At 35.3% G+C, this 21884-nt stretch overlaps 1 protein-coding gene across 8 annotated transcripts in view; it reads right to left on the minus strand.

Annotated features, from left to right (window-relative positions):
- BRD1 (bromodomain containing 1) overlaps positions 1–21884 on the minus strand; it is a 61108-nt gene that overhangs the window by 14342 nt on the left and 24882 nt on the right. For 5 of the 8 annotated variants that reach the window (XM_041490130.1, XM_041490131.1, XM_041490128.1 and 2 more), the window contains 5 exons: positions 20185–20316; positions 16989–17117; positions 15760–16072; positions 14741–15001; positions 11088–11576 (listed from right to left, as the gene is read on the minus strand). In XM_041490130.1, the coding sequence (XP_041346064.1) occupies positions 11088–11576; positions 14741–15001; positions 15760–16072; positions 16989–17117; positions 20185–20316 (1324 nt within the window). Of the gene's footprint in view, positions 1–1151; positions 1374–11087; positions 11577–14740; positions 15002–15759; positions 16073–16988; positions 17118–20184; positions 20317–21884 lie in introns of those variants that run through there. The other 3 variants (XM_041490135.1, XM_041490132.1, XM_041490134.1) reach the window with 3 other exon arrangements.

Here is a 21884-nt window from a genome sequence, read left to right on the forward strand (position 1 = left end):
AGTTTCTTCAAAAAAGCAGTCCACTCTCAAGAGGCAGAACTTAACTTTTTTCAATTAAAAAGGGAATTCTCAAACAATGAAGTCTGCTATCAATCTTAAATGCACGGTTACTGCCATTTATTTTCAGCTCAACTTCAATTTACATGGAAAATTTACTGCCTTGCAAATTGGAGCATAACACAACCATTTTGAAAAGAAAGAAAAGCTTACTAAGAAGAAACAAAGTAAGGCAAAGATGATCAGCCTGATACTTTTCCACAGGTCTCTCACTGCACTGAAAACTGTATTTATCAGGCGAAGTTTTAACTTTTTCTCAGCAGTGCCAGTTTATTCTTAGGCTGCATTTAAAACTTTCACTGACTACCTACATCAAGCAAGTTGGAATCTTTTTGCCCATACTAAATAAATGGAATCAGGAAAAGGTAATTTCCAAAAGAGAGCAGAAGTTTGGAAAACATGGTAGAGGAACAAAGCTCAGTATAGTCCAAAGAGCAGCACAGCATGTCCACAAATGTACAAAATGCTGCCCCAGAATACAGAATTGTAAATTTCAGACTGTAATCACACCTTACAATTCTGCTGAAACAAAAAGAAAGAAGCAGAACTTGCAGAAAACTATTCTAAAGCAATTAATACTGTACTATGCGAAGCTTGATGCAAAACCAAGCACATCCAAATGTAAGATGAAGTGCTCTCCTAAAACTAGAACTGAAGGGCTGAGATTGCTGAGATTCAACCACTAAAAAACCTGGGGGCATTCAAACAATGACTGCACACAGTACACAAGCACTTCTACAACACTATTTAGTCTCATTTTCAGTCATGACTTGTGCACTTACCAGAACCACTGATGTTACTCTTCATTAAAATACATATACAGTAGAGGAAAATGTGTATTTTATTAGAAAAACCCTTTTTTTCTGATAGTTTTCATTTCTCCAAGGAAGATGAGACTGTTTTTTTGGGGGAAGGGAAGAGGATGGACATGTAGCATTCTTAGCTAATCTGTTCTCACAGAACATGTTCTGGGAATAAGAATGTTGGGACTGGTAAAACTCTGCGACCAGTGTGTGTCACATATACTACAACACGTACAACTTTGTAACTTACGGAAATGGGGCAATATATTGAATGAAGAGCATAGTTTCATATGTGTCAAAGACTTCCTCCAAGAGTGTTCATTTCTATTTGTTTTTTGTTTTAAGGATGGCTGGTGTCTCCAACATGATCCAAATTAATTACTTCAAATGAAATTGTCTTTCTGCGTTCCAAAATGATCATTTAATTGAATTCCATTCCATGTTGAGGATAATAGAAAATAATTAGGATCCAAAGAGATAAATACCCAGCATGATATTAGTTAATATGAGAACCTGGAAGACAGTGAAAAAGCCATTAAGTCTCTCTGAAAGGAAACAGAGCTTTCAATTAAATTAGCCATCCTTACAGTAGTATCAGAGACAGTGAGAATGACACAAGTGTCCCACATATTCTATCACTAAAACCTAAGGTTTCTAAAGGAACTATCTAAGTAAGTTTCACTTTGATTCAGGCCTCTTTCTTGAAAAAGAAAATATTGAAAGTCATTGAAAACACAGAATACAACCTCCACGTGCATGATATGCATCAAGAACACAGTTTAGAAATGTAGCTAAAAATACCTCCAGAAGAGTAAGAAAAGGGATGTCACTGATTTAGGGGGATTTATATATACAGATAAGCACACACAGGATAAGGGAATACTTGAAGGTAATAAATCATCAAAAGTTACTGTATTCCTAAAAATGCAAACCTTGGAAATGGGCAGACTGCAGAAACAGGAAGGCATCCACTAAGTTGTTTTTTCAAAAGTAAGAGCAGTAAGACCCTAAGAGAAACCCTTTAAATGTTACTTCAAACAGTAATTTCTAAAGTGCAGTAGGAATATTAAAGACAATTCTTCTTTTCAGAGTACACAGATGAATATCAGAGCACAGCAAAGCTTCCAGTACTTAAAACAGTCTTCAGTATGCAGACAAAATGGAAGCCAGTTACTCAAAGACTACAAAGCCTGGTGTGAAGAGTCCCCTTGGAAATAAAGCTTTTAAAACTTGGTCATGACTAAGGACAGCAAAGACAGCTCAGTATGAGCTCATGATGTGGCACCTACACACTAAAGAGCGGTACCTTTCAAGATTCTGACCAGAAAATCTTAACCTTTAAAGATTTAAGTGACACAGAACAAAGACAGTTTGGTGGCTCAATGAATGGCCTGTTTGATGGGTTCCAAAAGAATGTAAAAGAATTCATCTTGTAACTACTAATTTTCTTCAAATCTGAGCATAAGAAGTGTCTCTGGTAAATCAGATGAGACTCTAATACAACAGCAAAATCTGATTTACACAACAGAGAAGAAAACTAATCAGCATTTAGTAACTACAGCTTCCATAAGATAAGGATCATACATTGCTCTGCACTACAGCAGGAGCTCTGTACTGTAGGATGATAGCTCAAGGCATTTTAAAACATGCAAGTGGGAGGCAACCTTAGTGGAGGAGTTTGAAAACACTCCAGAAAACTCTGAAAACGAAATAAGATCATACAAGAAGAAACATTTCTCAAAAAAAACTTTACTACTTCTTCTAAGACAGTATCAGCTGTTCCAGTGGTACAGACTGATGAAGCAGTAGAGTAGAAAGTGCCATTAAAAAGTGCAAACTCAAAATCTGAAAAATTCAAAACTAACTTTACAAACTGAATTCCTGAATCAGCTTTGGTTTATATAATTTATGATACATAAAACATGATTGCAAAATACAAGCTTTAAGTGCCTGAATCACATACAGACCAATAGCATGTCATTTAGGATCCCAGAAATTACTATAGAAAGTCAGTAATAATTAGAACCATTTACTTCTCATTACTTTGACAAAAATTACTTAAGAGGATTTAAGATCAGAATTTTTTTCCAAACATTTTTTACTAATTTATGCCCAAACAGTTAACATCCTTAAGAAAGAAACAAGTTTTTTTAAACAACTTTTTTGCATTTGAGGATTTTTTACTTTCTCACCTACAAAATCCTGATATAAATGAAAAAAAATCTTTAGAAATTTCTTAAAGACATAAATCAATATACATTATTTTAATTCACAACTTACATATTGAAAAAGCATGATAATTATTTATCAATACACTGCATGAAAATCCTAGTGCCTAGGAGTCTTTCAGAGCAGCCCAGCAGGACCTACAAAGAAAGGCTGCTCCATTTCCGAGATGTTCCTGAATGGAACTAACTTTTGGAAATTACTATCTACAGAATTTTACACAGACCTTTTATCAACACAGATTTTTCTTCATTGAAAGTAAGGGTTTCCTTGTAATTGTGAGAACACAAATTTTTGGTATGCTATCCAATGAAAAGGAAACAGATGGACAAAAAACTCCAGAGTTCTCCTATGTAAGCAGGTCCAGCAATCTGATTCTACTAAAAATAATTTAGCATTTATTTGCCTTCTACAGCTATTTAGGAAAACTGGTGCATAATTTGTTCCTCTTTCTAGGATAGGGAACAGAAAATGAAACTGCAGTTGCTACTTTAAAGAAATATCAAGGCAGAGATCTGCCACTCTGGAGATGACAGACAGGACATCACAGTAAAATGTAAATCTTTTAATTACTTCAGTAAATTACTCAGCTGCATTCCCAGTCCTAATTTTCCAGGCCTTTTTTACCTTGAGAGATACTTCACGCAGTACCTCTGTGTGAGATTAAAACTTCATGTGATTCAGTATAAAAGATCCAGTGCTTTACAGCCTCCTTCTACGATAGCTCACAGAGTACGTGAGGGAGTGCATGACCCAAGTCCTTTGAGACTGAAACATCATACTAAAAAATTATTCCAGCCTAGAAAAAATCAACAGCGCTTGCTATGCTAATATTTTCCTCCTGGCTTCATCGACAGCATGTGGAAAGACCAAATGAGATGTTTCACTGCTCATGCAGTCAACCTGACAGTGCTTGAAGCATCCTCAAGTGAAGATAATCAAGAGCTATTAAATACCAGCCCAGCTTTGCTATTTTTAGGCAAAACTGAACGAAAGAGTCAAAATAAGGCTGACTTGCATGTTCATATCTTTGTGTCTAATCAGATGAATCTACAGTTGCTTTTTTCCCCTCAAACCTCAACACAGAATTCAACACAGATTTTTTTTAGGGAGCTCAGGAGTTAGCCATGCTTATCAGCTGAAGGTTAGTTCTCAGCATCTGCTTGTGTCTCCATTTTTTTTTCAATGCCATGCTGTCAGGAAGTAATTTCTGAGCATTGTTACAGCTTTGGAGGGAAAGGAAAAAGGAAAAGTCAAGGAAGAAAACAGAATAAAAGGAAGAAGAGAAAATGAAATTAAAATGGGAGCATTACCACATTAGGATAGTATGGCCTGTCAAAGAGACAGCGTGACCAAGGACGGCTGTTTTGGTAGCAACAAAACAAAGCAACTTGGCTTCAATTTTACCTGTTCTTGAGTATTACATGTTTCTTTGTATGGGCTATCTTCTAAATGTGTAGACTTCCCCTGTGCACACCAAAGAAATTACATCTGGGTACTACAATGAGAAACATAGCAGAGAGCTATTCAATTTAAACTATCCCCAAATACCGGACTGTGTGCATGATACAGTAGACAACTACATGCTACCATAATTACTCTTTATGAAGGACATTTCTCTGTGCATGCAAATGCATAATCTAATCTGTTCTCACTGAATGGAAAAAGGGGAAAAGGAGAAAAGCCACCACAAAGCACAAATCCACACACAAACCTTCTCTGAGAGACATTAATCTGCAGCCAACCACACTGTGCAAACTGTCCCACTCTCCACTCACAGCAGAATGGGCCACAAGTGACTGGTGCTTTTGCCTGCCAGGTTCAGTGCCTGACGCTGCTGGTGGAGCCACTGCATTAACCTTTTCTATTGTCCACCTCTTCAATCAGACCTGTGGGTAGGTGGGGGTTGGACTGGACAACCTTTAAAGGCCCCTTCCAACCCAAACTATTCTATGATGTTCCAAGCAGGTCAGCTCACTTGATCCACTTTGATACACGGCATGTCTGGTAAGAGGGGACTTCACCGTATCTAAGCCTGTGAATTTGAAGGCAGGTCATCTATGCCACAGCACCATGGCAAGCATCTTCTTAAATAAATTAAGAACACACAGAAAGTATAGTGTGAATCTCCGAATTCACTAACTTTTTTAGATATTTTCAATAAATCCCACAGTTCTGTTTACCATCTGTACCACACAGAAAAAAACAGTCTTAAATGTCACAAATGAAGCGCATAGGGGACTATGACATTTAATTTTTTACAAAGCCAAACCTGGGCCAAGAAATGAGCTAAGTATTAAAAAAAAAAGAGAAAAATAAAAAAAAGCAGCACTAGAATACAAGAAAAGGCTCCACAATTCCTACAGCATCAAGAAAAACAAAAGAGCTTCCAGAAATATTTGTTTATTATTACAGAAGATTTGGTTATTATCATCTTAGAAGACACAGCAATTGTACGTTGGGTGCTAATAATTAATATTTTAAAAATAACCAAAAAGACATCGCTTTCAAAGATAATAACATTTTTAAGACCCAAGAAAAATTTCCAGAATACAAGTGTATAATGTACCTTATGTATGCACATACCTCACAAGCCTTGAAAAAACCACCACATTGCCATTTAACCAGGTGTTCATCAACCCCCACCACCCTCAACTATGTTGCTCAAAATTCCCCCTATTTTAATAACATAAATCAAGAAATAGGAAAAGGATTTTTCATCGTCAGGAAGGTAATACTATGATTATTTATATTAAATAAAACCAGAAGGAATGTTTATGTTCTTAAAACACACTGTGATTGTTGATTGGCATAAAATAGCTTCTTACCCCATCTTTCTGCCTTATGCACTTATTTTATTCTATGTGTATTACAAAACCCCTCCCCTCCCCTATCTCTCAAAATGTTCACAGAAATTAAATTGGCAGAAATTTTCATAGGCCTGGCAGAACTCCTGTCTAAAGTTTGAGTGAGCCAAAAAGAAATTAAGAAATGCAATGGAGTTCTTCTTTTTTTCCCCTCCTAATTTCTTTCCTTAATTTGCTTTATTTTCTTAACAAATGGTCCTACATTTCCCAGTGGCCTATCAACCTACTAGAAGACCAATTAACCAAACATATCCTGACAACTGAACAGTCAGACTCCTGTACTCCCCCATGACTCCACACTGACAAATTTAACAATCCAGGGAATAACTCCTTTTAGGCCTTCATAATCTCCTCACAATCTCTAATACTTTGTTTGTTTGCAAATACACCTTAAAATGTTTTATGTTTCCAAACCTCCTGGAGTCAGGTAGCTAAAGTTCTTGGACACCACTAAGTGCTCAAATAATTAAATTTCAAATCAGACTTCACATGAAACAATCACTATGTATTTCAATACAATAAATCAGGACTGTGGATCTGTAATTAGATTTAGTGAATTTGTTGCACTTGATTAATGAATATTAATTTTATATATATATTATTTATATATATTTATACATATATAGACACACACACACGTACTGTCATTCCTGTCTATGCTAACCACAAGAGAAATTATACCAATTTGGGGCCTTTCTTCACTGAGGAACCTTTAGGGTAGTTTTTTTATTTACTTCGAAGACATAAGTTTCTTAGATATGCATGTTTTACTTTCACCTCCTCCATTTAGTGAATGGTAATGAATGCTGTGCATATGAAGCCTGACTTTTAGCCAAATTGGCCTGTGTTCCAGAGAGGCAAAGATTCATTAGAAATCAAGTACTCAAGAATTAAAAAAATGAACTGTGTTCCATTTCACTCCAGACACAATGTCTACTCTTATCATATCAAATTAAGTTTTAAGTCCTCACTACAATATTAAATTCGATCAAATGCAAATGGAATTCATATACAGGTTACTTGCCATCACTTTGTAGTAGTTGAACAGAAACAAAGTCAGCCCAACATTTACTAACAGGTTTAATAAGGAATTTTTGTTGTCTACTGATAACTATATGTGAAGTATGCATTAAGAAATTATGAATTCCCTCACTCTGTGCTTTTTACTGTGTGAATATTCTATTTCAGTGATCTGTATTCTAGATACCTGTTTACATGTGTTTCAGTACCTTGAGAAAATCTGTGTAGCTGGAAGTGAAAATATGAAGTAAATTATACACTTCACTGAAATTTTCTACTACTGCACTTGAACAAGAAATAATAGAAACACAACATTCTGCATTATAATAATCACTATCTAAAATCCTGATTCTATGGTAAGTTACAGTGGTTGTTTTAGGATAGTGTACTTTAAATACTAAGTTTCTAATTAAAATAGAGAGCACTGTAACAGCAACTATGAATTATAAAACCTAAATTTACAAACATTAGAGATGACTAATAACACCAAGTACATAGGCAAATTCCATCCGATCATAATCTAGCATTTTACAATGTTAAAAAAGGTTTCTTGAAACAATAATTTGTTCCATCTGCTATCTTACTAATACAACTGATACAGGCAGATTTTTAATGGTCAGTAAAATCTACCTTTTTTCCATTAATCAGTTTCATTTTTCTCTAATGTAATAACAGCACAAAATATTTCCCTGACAAGAAGGATTCATCTTTGTAACAAAAGAGCACGGTAAGTATACAACGAGTATTTGAAAAGGTCATTAAAATTGTCACAGTTAAGACCTGACATGCCCAACCTTCAAGAATCATACACCAATCTCTGATGCCACCAAAACTTCCTAGGTAAACCAACAATCTGCTTTTGGTAATTGTTGCTAGATACAATGTGAAGCAAACCCAAAATACATCAAATATGTATAGGAAATTTTTAAACACGTCTCCACTATGCAGCTGTCAGTTTCTACGCAGCAACTATAGACAGATGTACTCTGTGGTAATGCCCCAGTAGAACACTAGAAAATTTAAATTTAAGATTACACTACACTCCTGCTTCATATATTTCAAGGATTCACATATGAAAGCTCACAGTATTGAAATGAACTCTTTGAAGGCTAACTCATGTTATTCAGTAGTCCCCTATTTCTGAAAGAGCTGGCATTTCAGTAATCTTATGTATGAAATCCAATAGCATGTGGGACACCACACAAAGAGTGTGTCAGTGGATTCTGTATGTCCCTTTCTTGAAAATAACTGGAAAAACATTAACCTCAAATGTAACTCAAGAGAGCACAATAAAAGCAGTCTACAAGAATAATGAAACAACCAGGTAGGTGTGGTTTCACTCAATTAAATAAACTTTAGAGTTTGAACTTTGTCATGTAAGAATACAGCAGTGACAAGAAAGAGGGAAACACTGAAGAGACTGAAGACTAAGGGACAGAAACAAGACATCCTTAAATAATGTCAAAAACCCTCATACTGGCCATGAATAGGTAAGAAAGAAAAAATATCTGACAGTGCAGCTCTCGACCTCTTGAAAATTTCAATCCTTGCCATATTAAGCAGTTATTTTTCATGATTTTTTCTGTATTCACTAAAATTAAGGACAGTTCATATTCACACCATTCAAAGAAAACTGTGCAACAATAATTCATTTTCAACTATAGGGATTTCCCACAAAGCTGATAACTCATATCAATGCACACAAGAAGCCTGTTGCATGCCTTTTCCTATGATTGGATGGCTTTGGAAGAAAAAGCTCTGCTGGATTCTACTGAATAAAAACATTTTTATCTACAGCACGAGATGAAATTTTGTAAAAAACAACCAAAGAGAAAGAATGTATTGCTGTATACATAACCTAATGCATTTCTCTCATAACACAATCATCTACATGAATCAATACCAGCTGCATACACAGAAAATCTCAACTGTTTTTAAGTCTTGGTAAGTATCTGACATTTGTGCTGGTTTCCTGCTGAACTGTAGCTCAAGATAGCTGCCAAGTGCAAATTATTTAAATTAGTGTGGAAACACAAATTTCAAAATAACATGAAGAATAAAATTTCCTATGTGAAAGCAAAATATTTGCTTGTAAACAGGCAAACTAATCAAAGGAATAAGATCTGATAAACTGCCACATCTGTATGAACCATATATGCTTAAAATACAACATACTATTAAAGAATAACTAGAATATTTTCAGATTAATATTAATTGGCCAAACTGTTTCAATTCTCTCTTCTTGAACAAGTACAAATTCTAACTATAAATGACCCCTAAGTATTAGTTTTATGTGAAGTTAATTCTCTTTATAGCTTTACCAGCTTCAGAAAAAGACTACGTAATTGTTTTATATTAACAATAGAAAAACCTTTTAACAGGATTTTATTCCTGTAACTAGGTTGTTAGTTTTGAAAATAATCAAAAGCATATTTGCTCTACATACACCTATCTCCACAGAGAGAAAGAAAAATGGCTGAATTTAAATGTATTCAGAAATCTGGTGGGTTTTGGTTTCATTGCTGCCTTTTCTTTTCCCCTTTAAGAATTAAGTTAGTTTTCTTACAAAATAAAAACCTTTTCTTCTCCTAAAGAAAAAAATTCACAATGTTTAATACAAAAATTTCAAGGAATTAGTATTAATTCCCAGTATGATCTAGCACAAAATGATTCACTGTGTGTGATAAAATGCAATCTATGTACAAGTACATAATGAAATTATCTAGGTTATAAACTGGCAAATTAGGATATTTGGAAACCAAAGCTTTTTATATTATTAATAAATATGAACTAATTTCTATTATCACACTGCATTCTCTTGTCCTTACTTCAGAAGTAAAGCACCAGATCAAATCTGTGTGCTCTTTCCAAGCTGTTAGGAAAATGAATGGAAGCTGGGGCTTTCCAAACAGGCAAACCAAACAAAACCCCAAAAATATAAATGAAAAACAATTCTCCTCACTCCATCTTACATAACATTTTCTCATAGAATGATTCCAGCATTACAATCATTAGTGTCCTCAACTGATCATTCACAAAAACCCCAACCAACCAACCAATTTAAAAAAACACACTGCCCCACATCCCTAAAAATCCTGTTATTCAAAACAAAAAAATTCCCACCAAACAAAACAGAAACAACCTAAAAATCAACAACACTTCCCTTTTCCCCTAAATAAACGCCCCTGAGCTTTTGGAGCACCTAATGTTCACACCTAATGTTCAAATGAAACTCCTATCTCTTTCATTCAAAGAGACAAACCCCCACATGCAGTTTTCATACCTGCAAAGGGTTCCCAACATGACAATGAAAAAGAGTATTTATTTCAAAGGTAATATAAAAGACATAGCAATAGTCATGGATGACATTTAAGAAATATCCATAAGTAATTTCCTGATGCTGCTTTTCTTCCTCAAAGGTTTTAGATGAACATCTCAAATAAATAGAACTATGGTGTGTTAAGAGAAGATATAATTAATGTCTTGAGCTGTTCTGCACTAATGTATCAAGACAACATTTTCTTTCAAATATCCTTTAAAGAAGTCTCATTAAGCGCATAATCTCACCTTCAACTCTACTGAAAGTGCACAGACTAAAAAAAAACCACATGAAGTGTTATTATATGTTGGGGTTTTAACACTTCCATAAAATACATGGATATACAACGTGCCTCATACACAGTCATCAGTTTCATAAAAATATGCTTGGAGTAGGCACTCAGCAAAATGAAATCATACATGGCACAAGTATTTTTCATGCTCCTGCTTACAAGCCTTTTAGTTTTGGCATCACATGTCAAGTTTCCATGTAATTTAACAGGGAATTTGCAAAAGCAGCCGATTCATCTTTCCTGCAGGTTTCATATACACCCATATGTGTAATCTCAAAAACTGCATCGTGAAACTAAAGAACTCAAACTTCACTCAGTAAGTCTGATTGTCAAGGGCCAACACAAATATGAATAATAATTTTATGAACTGTAACTACTCAGCTATGAGGACAACCTGTTTCAAGTGCTACAATCTGAATATTAACAATCACATGAATGTAAAAACTAACAGGTATGTTAACTTTCCAGAAGAATCCATTCAAATAAGTTTTGTAAACATTTACCTGTATCCAAGCGCTTTACAGGGGACTCATCATCAACCTCAGAATCTCCACATGCACTCCTTGATCTTTTCCTTGGGTGCAGAAGTGTCTCCAACCTTGGAAGGACTACAGACAAAAAGGTTTTGGTCCCTAGCTGTGGAGAAGTTGGCTGGGTTTCAGTGTTCTTTGCAGACTTTTGGGGGCTTATACTTTTCGATTTGCAGAAGAGAATGGATGTACGTCTGTTTACATCAGTTGATGACTCAGCTACAGCAGAAACAGTCGACTCATTGAGATTACTGTCAAGTAAGTGTTCTGGAGTGTGTCCATTTATTTCTTTCTGAATGGAAGTGCTATATAATTCATTATCAAATTTTACTCTTTTGTAAAGCTTACTCTGCTCTGGATTGAGTTCTACTGGTTTGAGGGTTGGTGGTTCTGAATTAGTCTCCAAGTTTGAAGGAAGAGGTAATGCATCTGATGGTTCAAGTTTAGGGGGAGATTTATCTCCTGAAAAAATTATAAATAGAGTGTGATTTTTGAAAACCTGTAGTTATAAAGTCTATTATAAAACTCACTATAAATGTGCAGCCCACCAAATAAATTGTTGTCTGGAAACAAAGCATAACATTTTAAAACCAAAACTTGTCTAGCAACAATCTGTCCTAGTTAGTAGTTCCTACTTTTATACTGGGAATGTAACAGGGGTAGAAAAGAAGACGTCTATAGCTGGTGTTAACAATTTATACCTGGATAAGTACTTGCTTCTTCTCATGCAGTTATGTTAGTTTCATTAACTAAAAACTACAAAATCTATTTTTTCATTAGGAAGTCGGGGTGGTGGATGACTATCTGTTAAATGCAATTATACTGCCATTCAAGTACAATTTTTTGTAACATACATTTTTATCTATTTCACCTTATCAATATTCACCTTACCTGCCTATGAAAAATTGTATCAGCTAACCAATTAAAAAAAAAAAGGAACTTGTAACCTGTTCTACTTGAGTGAACTAAAATGTGTTACAAAATCTACACAAGGGCATGATTTGTAAAACCTTTTTACAGTTGTGACCAGAAGTTTTATCTACGAAAAAGTAATAAAAATGTAGAAGATAAACCAAATACCCCCAAAATCTTGCAGCTTGATTAGCCACTAGTTGAAAAATAACACACTTGATAATGCAGATTTGATATGAGAAATCAGAAAAACCAGCCTCTAGCATTTTTCTCCCCTTCTCCCCCACATTTTAGTATTTTAAAGTATGATCATGTCCACTCAATTCCACTAAATCCATGCTGGGAAAAGACAATAGATATGACAGTAAGTGTACAAAACTAGTTTCATTTTTTCATCACAAGTAATGGGAAACAAAATAAACATTCTACTATTGCAGCATTCCCTAATACAAGTAGAAGGATGTCCTAACCCATAATTATCAATTCAAAAATATGTTAAAATGTTTCTAACTTCCAAAAGAATCTTTCAAAATACAAGAAAGGAAATAATTACTCTAGAGTAACTATAACACTAATGTACTATTTATGCTATCACATAAAATACTTAGTTAAATTTTCTATGCTACCTAAAGAAGGGTGTAAAACACCAAAGTGTTTAAGTTCTCTATTTGCAGTTTATTTTGTTTGGTTTTGGCTCAACAATATTTACTTGGAAATCAATGATTTCTAAGTGCAAAAAAAAATCTTTACCCTGTTGTTTAAGGTTTAATGAAACAAAAGCATAGTTCATATTAAAAATATGTTTTTAAAATACAGTGTGACTGTGCTTACATCACTTGCAGGCACACAGGTATTAGAACTGGCAATTAATATTTCAGTAAGACTAGAATGAAATGTAAAGTCAGAGAAACACATTTAAACTATCAGCCATTAAAAAATCCTGCACTTTAAAATCTCCACGATGACTTCCTTTGTGAACAAATTCTGATTTTCTTACAACTAATTAGAAAATATTTGCAGAAATACTAAATAACATAAAACCACTTGAGAATTATTTAGAAATAAAACCTCAATTTCATGGGGTTATTCTGGTACTGTATTTTTCACATGATTGAAGACTGAAAACAGAATTGCAAGTGGGTAATTCAGAGTTCTAGCAAAGTCAGCTCCTGTAGAGATCATGGGCACAGGATTTTTCGTATCTTTTCTTTGGGTAATTTGTTCTCTTTACTCCTCTATGTACCTTCCATTTAAGAACTGAAATTTGAACTAATTATTATTACTCTCCTCTAAACCAAAACCATAACAACCATACCAATCAAACCTGGATCCTGCCTTTCATCATGTTTTATTTTAAAAGCCTACTGTAAATATAAGCAAACCACTACTGTTCACTTTGGACTACTTTTTTCATAAAAAAAATGCTGAAGTAAAAGGCTGTGGCATCAAAATGTTAAGCTACAAATAAAAAAAAGGTTGTGGATTCATTAGGTGCCAAACCCCACATTTCTAAAGAACTGTATTTAATACCACCATCACTTGAAGATTAAAAAATTACCCAAATTTAAAAAACCTAAACCATTAACCATGTTAAGAACACTTAAAAGCCTCAGAACAAGATAATGTGCTGGTTCATGTACTCTTTTTCTACCAAGGCTCAAATCTCCAGCAAGTTCTGCTTAGAACTAAACACCAAGTTGCTGTTTGAATGGCAGTTAAAGACAATCATTTAATTGACTTCACCTTTCAAAAATTTTGATAGCACCAAGCCACAACAAATAGAGACTATTTTATTTATTACCATGCTTCCACTTTCCCTTGAGCTCTTTCCTCCTCCTATTCAAGGCACTTTTTCAGAAATGAAACACATCTCTAACTCTCCTAAAGAAAAAGTTTAGTTCCTTAGAGCTGATCATGAAACAAAGCCAATAGAATTCTTATTTGAGTGACATATTTTCTTTACATAATTTAAAAATGAGCAATAAAAACCTCAGAAACTCAACTTAAATGGTAAAAATGCAAATGTTATATTTAATTAAAATATTAAGTTAGTCCTTCCAGCACACCGCTCTCATTGAAATCAGTGGCAATTAGCCAAGAGTAGACAGTTCTGAGACAAATATTTTGAGGAGGAAGAGAAGCAAAAGGGGAAGAGCTAGGCAGATGTGGCTGACTTGATTCTACAACATGAAATTGGTTAAGTCTTATCAGTAGTTAGCTTTATTTAAAATAAATAAATAAACAAATAACCCCAAAGCCTACCCACCCTCCTGCTTAGAGTCTGGAGTAGTGAATAAAAAAGGCTACAAACACAGTACAACAGCCAGTCTTCATTACCATTGACCTAGGCTCACATGATCCCTAATACATATTTTGATATTTAAGTGTATTTGCAAAAGTGAAAAGGTATTTTCCACTCAAGCATTTCCAGCTGCTTTTCATATGAAATTGTTTGCACTTTCCTTTTTTAACCCCTACGTTTTAACCCCTTGCTACCATGAAAAGTAATGGAGGTAGTTTTTTTTTTAAGAAGATCATTTTACTCTTAAAATATTTGTTGTGATTAGGCAGCTATTTTCATATTTTAGAACTATTATTTTAATTTTAAAATTTAATATTAATCAGATTCTTTAATTCACACTAGTACTCACATCACAGCACCTGACTGAAGCGATTCAGAACAGTACTCATTTAAACCTGGTTTACAATCTTACCTTCTTCTTCTCCATCTTGTTCTAATGCTGCACTTTCTTCCTCGAAACTTCCAATACCTGACTCTATTTGAGGAGCTTGGTTGTGTTGCTGACTGAGTTTGTTGCGAATAATGCTGATTTCTTTCTTTAACAGCTTTGCTCTTTTGCTCCTTGACCCACTGGATTTCATTGCACAGGTGAGATCAAGTTTTTCTAGCAGCTCTCTCAGCTGTTCTTCCAAGGACATATGTGCTCTGTTTGCAGGATTCAGTAACCTATCCACTAAAGTCAAAACACGTACAATTGAAAATGTGTTAGCATTTCCCAGAATATTCTCAGAACAGTAACACAACAAAAGGAAAAAACTGAATTCGCAAGCCAAAATTAAAAAATACTGTCAAAATTCTATTTAGATTATAGTCAGAAATATTGAAATTAATTCCTACTATACAGTTACCATTTTCCTTAATCAGAATTTTGATCAAAAAAACTAAGTAGCAGAGCAAAGAAAAGGTCAGAAAGAAGACATAATTAATCCTTCCACTTCAACAGATTAACTCCTTCTTGTTAAAGAAAAGGTTAAAATTATGATTATAAAAGAAATGTGTTAATTATTCTCCACTGCCAAACCTCAGAAAACTCATGTATATGTCAAAAAAAAACCCTACTAGTATTACAAATGTGCTCAATTTTTCGAATAGGTTGCTCAGGAATGTGCTGAAGTTTATGAACACTGGTATTCATTTTCCATGCCTTACAAGCATATACGATCATGAGAAAGAAAGCAACTTAAAAACCTTTTCTGCATAAATTGTTAAATCAGGCTCTGACACTGCCAAAATCAAACTCCAGATAGCACTGATGTCTTATGACAGATCTGGTAGAATAGAAACACCAGACTCCTTCAAGCAATGTTTTTAATGAGCAGTGGAGAATCTAGTTAGCAAATGGACAGCAACAACCCTAAACATCTGTGTGGAATATACACACTGTATGCAATGAAAAATGCAACTTTCCAAAACAACTGAAAAACATCTTACCATCTTCCCAAGAGAAAGGCTGGGGTGACTCAAGTTTAGGCCGTTCTGGTAAGTGCATTCCAGTTTCATTGTTATAACCAATTCCTTCAGCATCTCGCCTGGCTTGCCTGAGAACTACACCTCCTTGATCTCTTAACCGCACTGCAGCTCTATAAAATATTGTATCTTTTGCATTGTATTTCATACAGTTATCTATGATCAGATTGAAGTCTTCTTCAAACTCAGTGAGGTTTTTATAGCCTTGAGCTTCTAACCGTTTCCGCATGGTAGAGAAATCCATAGGATGTTTAATATGATCCAAATAGTCTGGAACCTTTGAATAAATATTTAAAACACAAATGGGTAAAACTGTCTAATTACAGACAAAGTAATGTTAGTTAGTAACTGATCCGCTTTTTAAATTTATCTTGTAACACCTCAATAGAAGAAATTAAAAATGTAACACATCTAGATACTGCAAACATTTGCATGCCAACAGAAGTTTACATATTACAATATTCTGCATCTCAGGTAACAAGTTTGAGCTCTACTAAGAGATGCCGAAACTACTTTTTCTTGGGAAACTACTTTTTCTGTGGTTTTATGTACTCCTACTTTCAGGCAACCAGTGATAGAACATGGGAAAATGGCCTCAAGTTGTGCAAGGGGCAGTTCAGCTTGGATATTAGGAAAGATTTCTACACTGAAAGGGTGGTTAAGAATTGAACAGGCTCCTCAGGGAGGTGCTGCAGTGGCTGTCCATGGAAGTGTGGCACTTTGCGATATGGTTTAGTTGGCATACTGGTATTAGGGCAAAGACTGGACTTGATGATCTTGGCAGCCTTTTTCAACCTTAATGATTCCACATATAATAAATAGATGTGTATGCAGTATGTGCACAAATGCACACATGTATACTCTAAGTCCGTCTAGTTTCACCTTCAAGTAAGAACACAGTATCTGCATTGCGATTTTTGATATCCTTCAAATTTGCTTCACCAAAATCATCTTACTGAAAAGTAACAGTATGAACCCAACATTCTATACAAGAATGGGGTATTTCCCAGAAATTATTTTGGTATATAAGCATAAAAACTTTCATAGCAGTAGACCATCACTCATAATGTTAATCATCAGAATAAAGATTAAAAGCTAACACTGCTTCTAACTCTGCATGTAATGACTTGTTTCCTGTACTTAAGTGCCACCAAGCCACATGTAAACATCAGAAAACACAGCTGCAAACGTACCTCTTTAAGGTTCACTGGCTGAGCAAATATACGAGCAGAATCCTTTTCCTGCAGCTGATCCAGAACCGACCGCAGAAGTACAGTGAATGGAATAAGCTGAAGTTCCATAGTAACCTGCTCAAGCTTGACCTAAAGAAGTAACAGTTATCCAACTGAGCATTTTCCATTAAAATACTGTACCAAAGTTGTTTAGCAGCAGTAGTATAGCATTTTAGATAACATATAAAATATAAATACATTTAAGTAAATCAGTTCAGTACTACTTTCAATACCATCAGTTGGCATTTATCTGACACAGGTTTTCAGCTAATGATTCCATAAGAAAAAAAATCATCCTCATTCCTTCAACTCCAGTTTCCCAGAACTCAAATTTGTATTTTATATGTAAGAATTTTGTTCCACTTTTAAATGTATTTTTTCAAAAGATGCTACATAACAACAGCTTCACAATTCACCAACCATGTGAAAATAGTAAGAGTTTAAAGGTAATGTTTTAAATTAAATTTCAGTTGTACTGCTATGTTTGAAGTTTAAAGAGAATCTGATTTACAGGTAATGTAAGACCAAAACAAAGAGTAATTGGAAAGACAATGTTCTACATAAACTCCAAAAAAATTATTTCAAAAAACAGAATCAACACCTTCAAATATTTCAATATCCTTCAGAAATTTTTTTATTTTTGACACTATTTCAATTCCTCTGTAGCTTAATTTTCAAGCCATTTTAAGGTATATCAACAATGAAACAGTCTTGCTATGACTAAAGTAAATTCTTAATGAAAGATTAAAGATGTGTGTGCATATAATATACATGTAAACAAAGTATAAGCCAACACACATACATAAAGTACATGCATATAAATACATTTGTAAAGCAAATGATGCGCGAATACAGGTGAATGATGCGTAGAAGTCCAAAAAGCACTCCAGAAGGACAAATAATATTAGCTGGCAATGAATGTTCACAGTTTGCAATAGTAAAAATGAAATGGTGTTTTTATAAATAAGGACCATTAAAAACTAAGTGCAAACATTTTACGTTCAGTTTTCATGTAAGATTTTATCTTTCTGCATTATCACTTCCTCAAATCTCTCCTCTTGGCAATGTTAACTGCTGAATGCTGTAGGACTTTAGATGCAGCTTTTATTTCTGTTTTTTTTTCCTGACAGAAGGATAAAAGTGCTACTAAGTATATGGGGTATGTATTGAGAAAACCTGAACAGATCAAATCTTCTACAATTCTTCAGAAACCAATAATTTTTATAAGTCTAAGAGAGTGTCTTAAATAATTTCTCTACACCAGTGCATACAGCATGGGCAACAAACAGAAGGAGCTGGAGGTCACAGTGCTGGTAGAGAGCTACACCCTAATTTCCATTACTGAAATTTGGTGGGACAAATCCCACGACTAAGTGTGACTATGGATGGTTAGAAGCTGGTCAGAAGAGCCAAGAGCATACCAAGGGGCAGCGGGGTTGCCTTCTACATTGAGAAATGAACATGCTGTGATGAGTTGTCTCAAGAAAAGCCATGAGCAGGTTGAAAGCTTAGGCACCAAGGTGAAAGAAGGAACCTTGTTGTTGGTACTTATTTCAGATCTAGGGGAGCCTATTGACAAAGCCTTCTTGCTCCAGCTACAGACAGGCACTGCTTTCGCAGGCTCCTGTCTGGACGGGGACTTCAACCAGTCTGACATCTGGAAAAGTAGCACAATGGGCTGTAGGAGACTCCTGGAGTGCATTATGGATAACTTCACAAGGCAAAGCTTCCATGTAAGGCAAAAGGAGATGATTCAGGACAGCCAGCCCAGCCTTACAAAGGGCAAGTCCTGCCTAACTAACCTAGTAGTCTAACCAACCTAGTGGCCTTCTATGATGGAGTAACTCTTTTAAGCAGACAAGGGAAGATGTCATCTATCTGGACTTCTCTAATGCCTCTGACATGGTCCTCAACAACATCCTTCTCTCTAAACTGAAGAGAGACGGATTCAATGGCTGGACTGCTCCACAGGTGAGGAATTGGCTGGATGGCCGCATCCTGAGAACAGTGATGAATGGCTTGGACTCTGGATGGAGATCAGTAATGAGTGGTGTCCTTCAGGGGTCTGTACTGGGACCAGTAGTACAGTTAGTATTTTCATCAACAACGTAAGACCAAAGGATCAAGTACACCCTCAACAAATCTGCAGGTGACACCAAGATGAATTGTGCAGTTGACAAACCTGAAGGACAGGATCCCACCCAGACCCGGACAAACTCAAGAAGTGGGCCCCATGGGAATCTCATGGGGTTCAAAAAGGTCAAGTTCCAGGTCCTCCTGGGGTTGTGGCAACCCCAGGTATCAGTACCAACTGAGGGATTAATAGCTCCAGCCTCGTCAAGAACTTTAGAGTACTGGTGGATGAAAACCTCAGCATGAGCCGGCAGAGTATGCTTGCAGCCCAGAAAGTCAACGGCATCCAGGGCTGTATCGAGTGTGGCCAGCAGGTCAAGGGAGGTGATTCTGTTCCTCTGCTCTGCCCTCATTTGGCCCCACCTGGACTGCTGCATCCAGCTCTGCAGCCCTCATCATAAGGCATAAAGCTTTGGAGTGAGTCCAGAGGAGGGCCACTAATATGATCAGACTGGAGCTCTCTTCTGAAGAAAGGATGAGAGAAATGGGGCTGCTCATCCTGGAGAAGAGAGGGCCCAAATGAGACTTTATTGCAGCCTCTCAGTACTTAAAGGAGGTTTATAAGTAAGATGGGGACAAACTGATTAGTAGGGCCTGTAGTGACAGGACAAGGGGTAACAGTTTTAAACTAAAAGAGGGTAGATTCAGACTACATATAAGAAATTTTTTACAATGAGGGTGAAGCACTGGAACAACTGGTTGCCCAGAGAGATGGCAGATGCCTTATTCCTGTTAAAATTAAAGATTAGATTGGATGGGGCTTTGAACAACCTGATCTAGTTGAAGATGTTCCTGTTTATTGAAAAGGGGCTGGGACTATACAATCCTTCATGTTCCTTTCAACCCAAGCCATTCTATGAAAATTTTATATATTTTAAATAGTTTGAGTGCACAGCATGTACATATGTTACTTGACCCTAAAAGGATTAAAATACAGCTGTCCTTCTACTGAAAAAACTGTAAGAATACTTGAATTATCTTTCCTTCAGAAAAGCTTCACCAAATTAAAAGGTGCTGCATTTACCTGTTCTCTTTTTAATTTTTCACGCTTACGTATAAGTTCTATCAATAAACGTGCTCTTTCAAGATCATGGCGCAGCCTTTGCCAGTACTTCAATTTTTCTTTTAAGGCTTGCATTTCTTCATCATCTTCTCTCTAAGAAAATAATCAAAACATTTTCATGAAAAGAAAAATGCATACTCTTTTTATAAGATAGTTCCATTCAACCACAAAACGTATGCACACGAAATAAGAATCTACTGTGAGCAAGTTATGGCACTTGTCCATAAGCTTCATGCTGCACCAACGGAAAACCTGTGGTCAGGGTATCTTCCAGAGTTACCTGAGGGTCTAACTGAAAATAAAATCTAAACTAGAAAGCAATCCTATGGCAATGGCTATTGACATCAGAAGAAGCAACACAGCAAACAGCAACCAAGAAATACAACACGCTGCAAAATACAATACAGGATTTTTGCATCAAAATCCAAACTAGGTGAACACCACCAGTTTCTTCAGAAGCTCCAGCCTGGAAGAAACAAATTACTCATGTGGTCAACACAGTCCACCTCCCTCACACCCAGCAGAACTAGGACACACTTGTAACAAAACAAAATAATGATGGCTTGTGAGGACAGGAAATGAAAAGCTGTTTATTAGATAATATAGCAACTTTGAATGGTATTGCTGGTGAATAATGCAGCAATACACTCTTTTGGAAAAGGGATGAAAGAATTTAATTTACACATTTTTCAGAGTAAGTAATGTTTAAACACTTGTAGTATTTAGATTGATTTGTACATACAAAACCCAGAGTGTTTGTTTGCCTTTACTATTTTTTCATACGGAAAAGGGAGGATACTAGAATACTACTTCCAGAATTCAAATGGCATTGGTAATTCCTCAGAAATGAGGCCATAAAGAAACTGCCTGATATTAGTACCAATTACACAAAAGAAACATCTATTTTGGAAAATGATTACACTTGAAAAATGAGTATTTTATAAAAGCGTATCTGAGAGATACCCAAAACTTTGCATGCTTGCCTGTAACTAGCATAATGCAATATATACTTAAGTCATCTTGGAGAGTGTTCTAAAACCTAAAACAAAACCAGTAAATTCCATCAGCTTTTATATACAGAAGACAGGGATAAAGGAAAATTACTAAGGAGATGAACAACAAACAACATTACAAATTATTACACCAAAAGCCAAAAATTCATTAAGAGAAGAATTAGAAGTACCATAGGTCCTCTAAAGGAAGTTTGTGCAATTTTTTCAGACAGCTGGCTCTAAAAATTAGAATTACAAAAACCGGAAGCTTAAAAACATTATCTAATAGATTTGCCAGTGCTATAATTCTATCATCTGCATTCTATTTTATTGCTTCATGTACTTTGTAAAGGTAAATCTTAGTTTTATTCAAATCTCTGACTTCAGTAAAGTTGAAAATGCCTAAAATATCAATCATTTCTGCACTAGAATATACCAATCTGGAAATAACAGTTTGTTCCTCTTTTCATTAAGAAAAAACAACAAACAAACAAACAAACAAAAAAAAAACAAAAAAAAAAAAAACAAACCAAAAAAAACCAACCAACCAACCAAACAACAACAAAAAAAAAAACAAACAAAAAACAAAACAAAAAAAACAACAACAAAAAACCCCCACCCCAACAACTTAAAAACCGGAGCTAGAAACTTCTAGTTCCCTTTTTCAAT

The sequence above is a fragment of the Pyrgilauda ruficollis genome, unplaced genomic scaffold (genome assembly GCF_017590135.1).
Source record: "Pyrgilauda ruficollis isolate IOZ18807 unplaced genomic scaffold, ASM1759013v1 scaffold99, whole genome shotgun sequence".
Classification (NCBI taxonomy): Eukaryota; Metazoa; Chordata; class Aves; order Passeriformes; family Passeridae; genus Pyrgilauda; species Pyrgilauda ruficollis.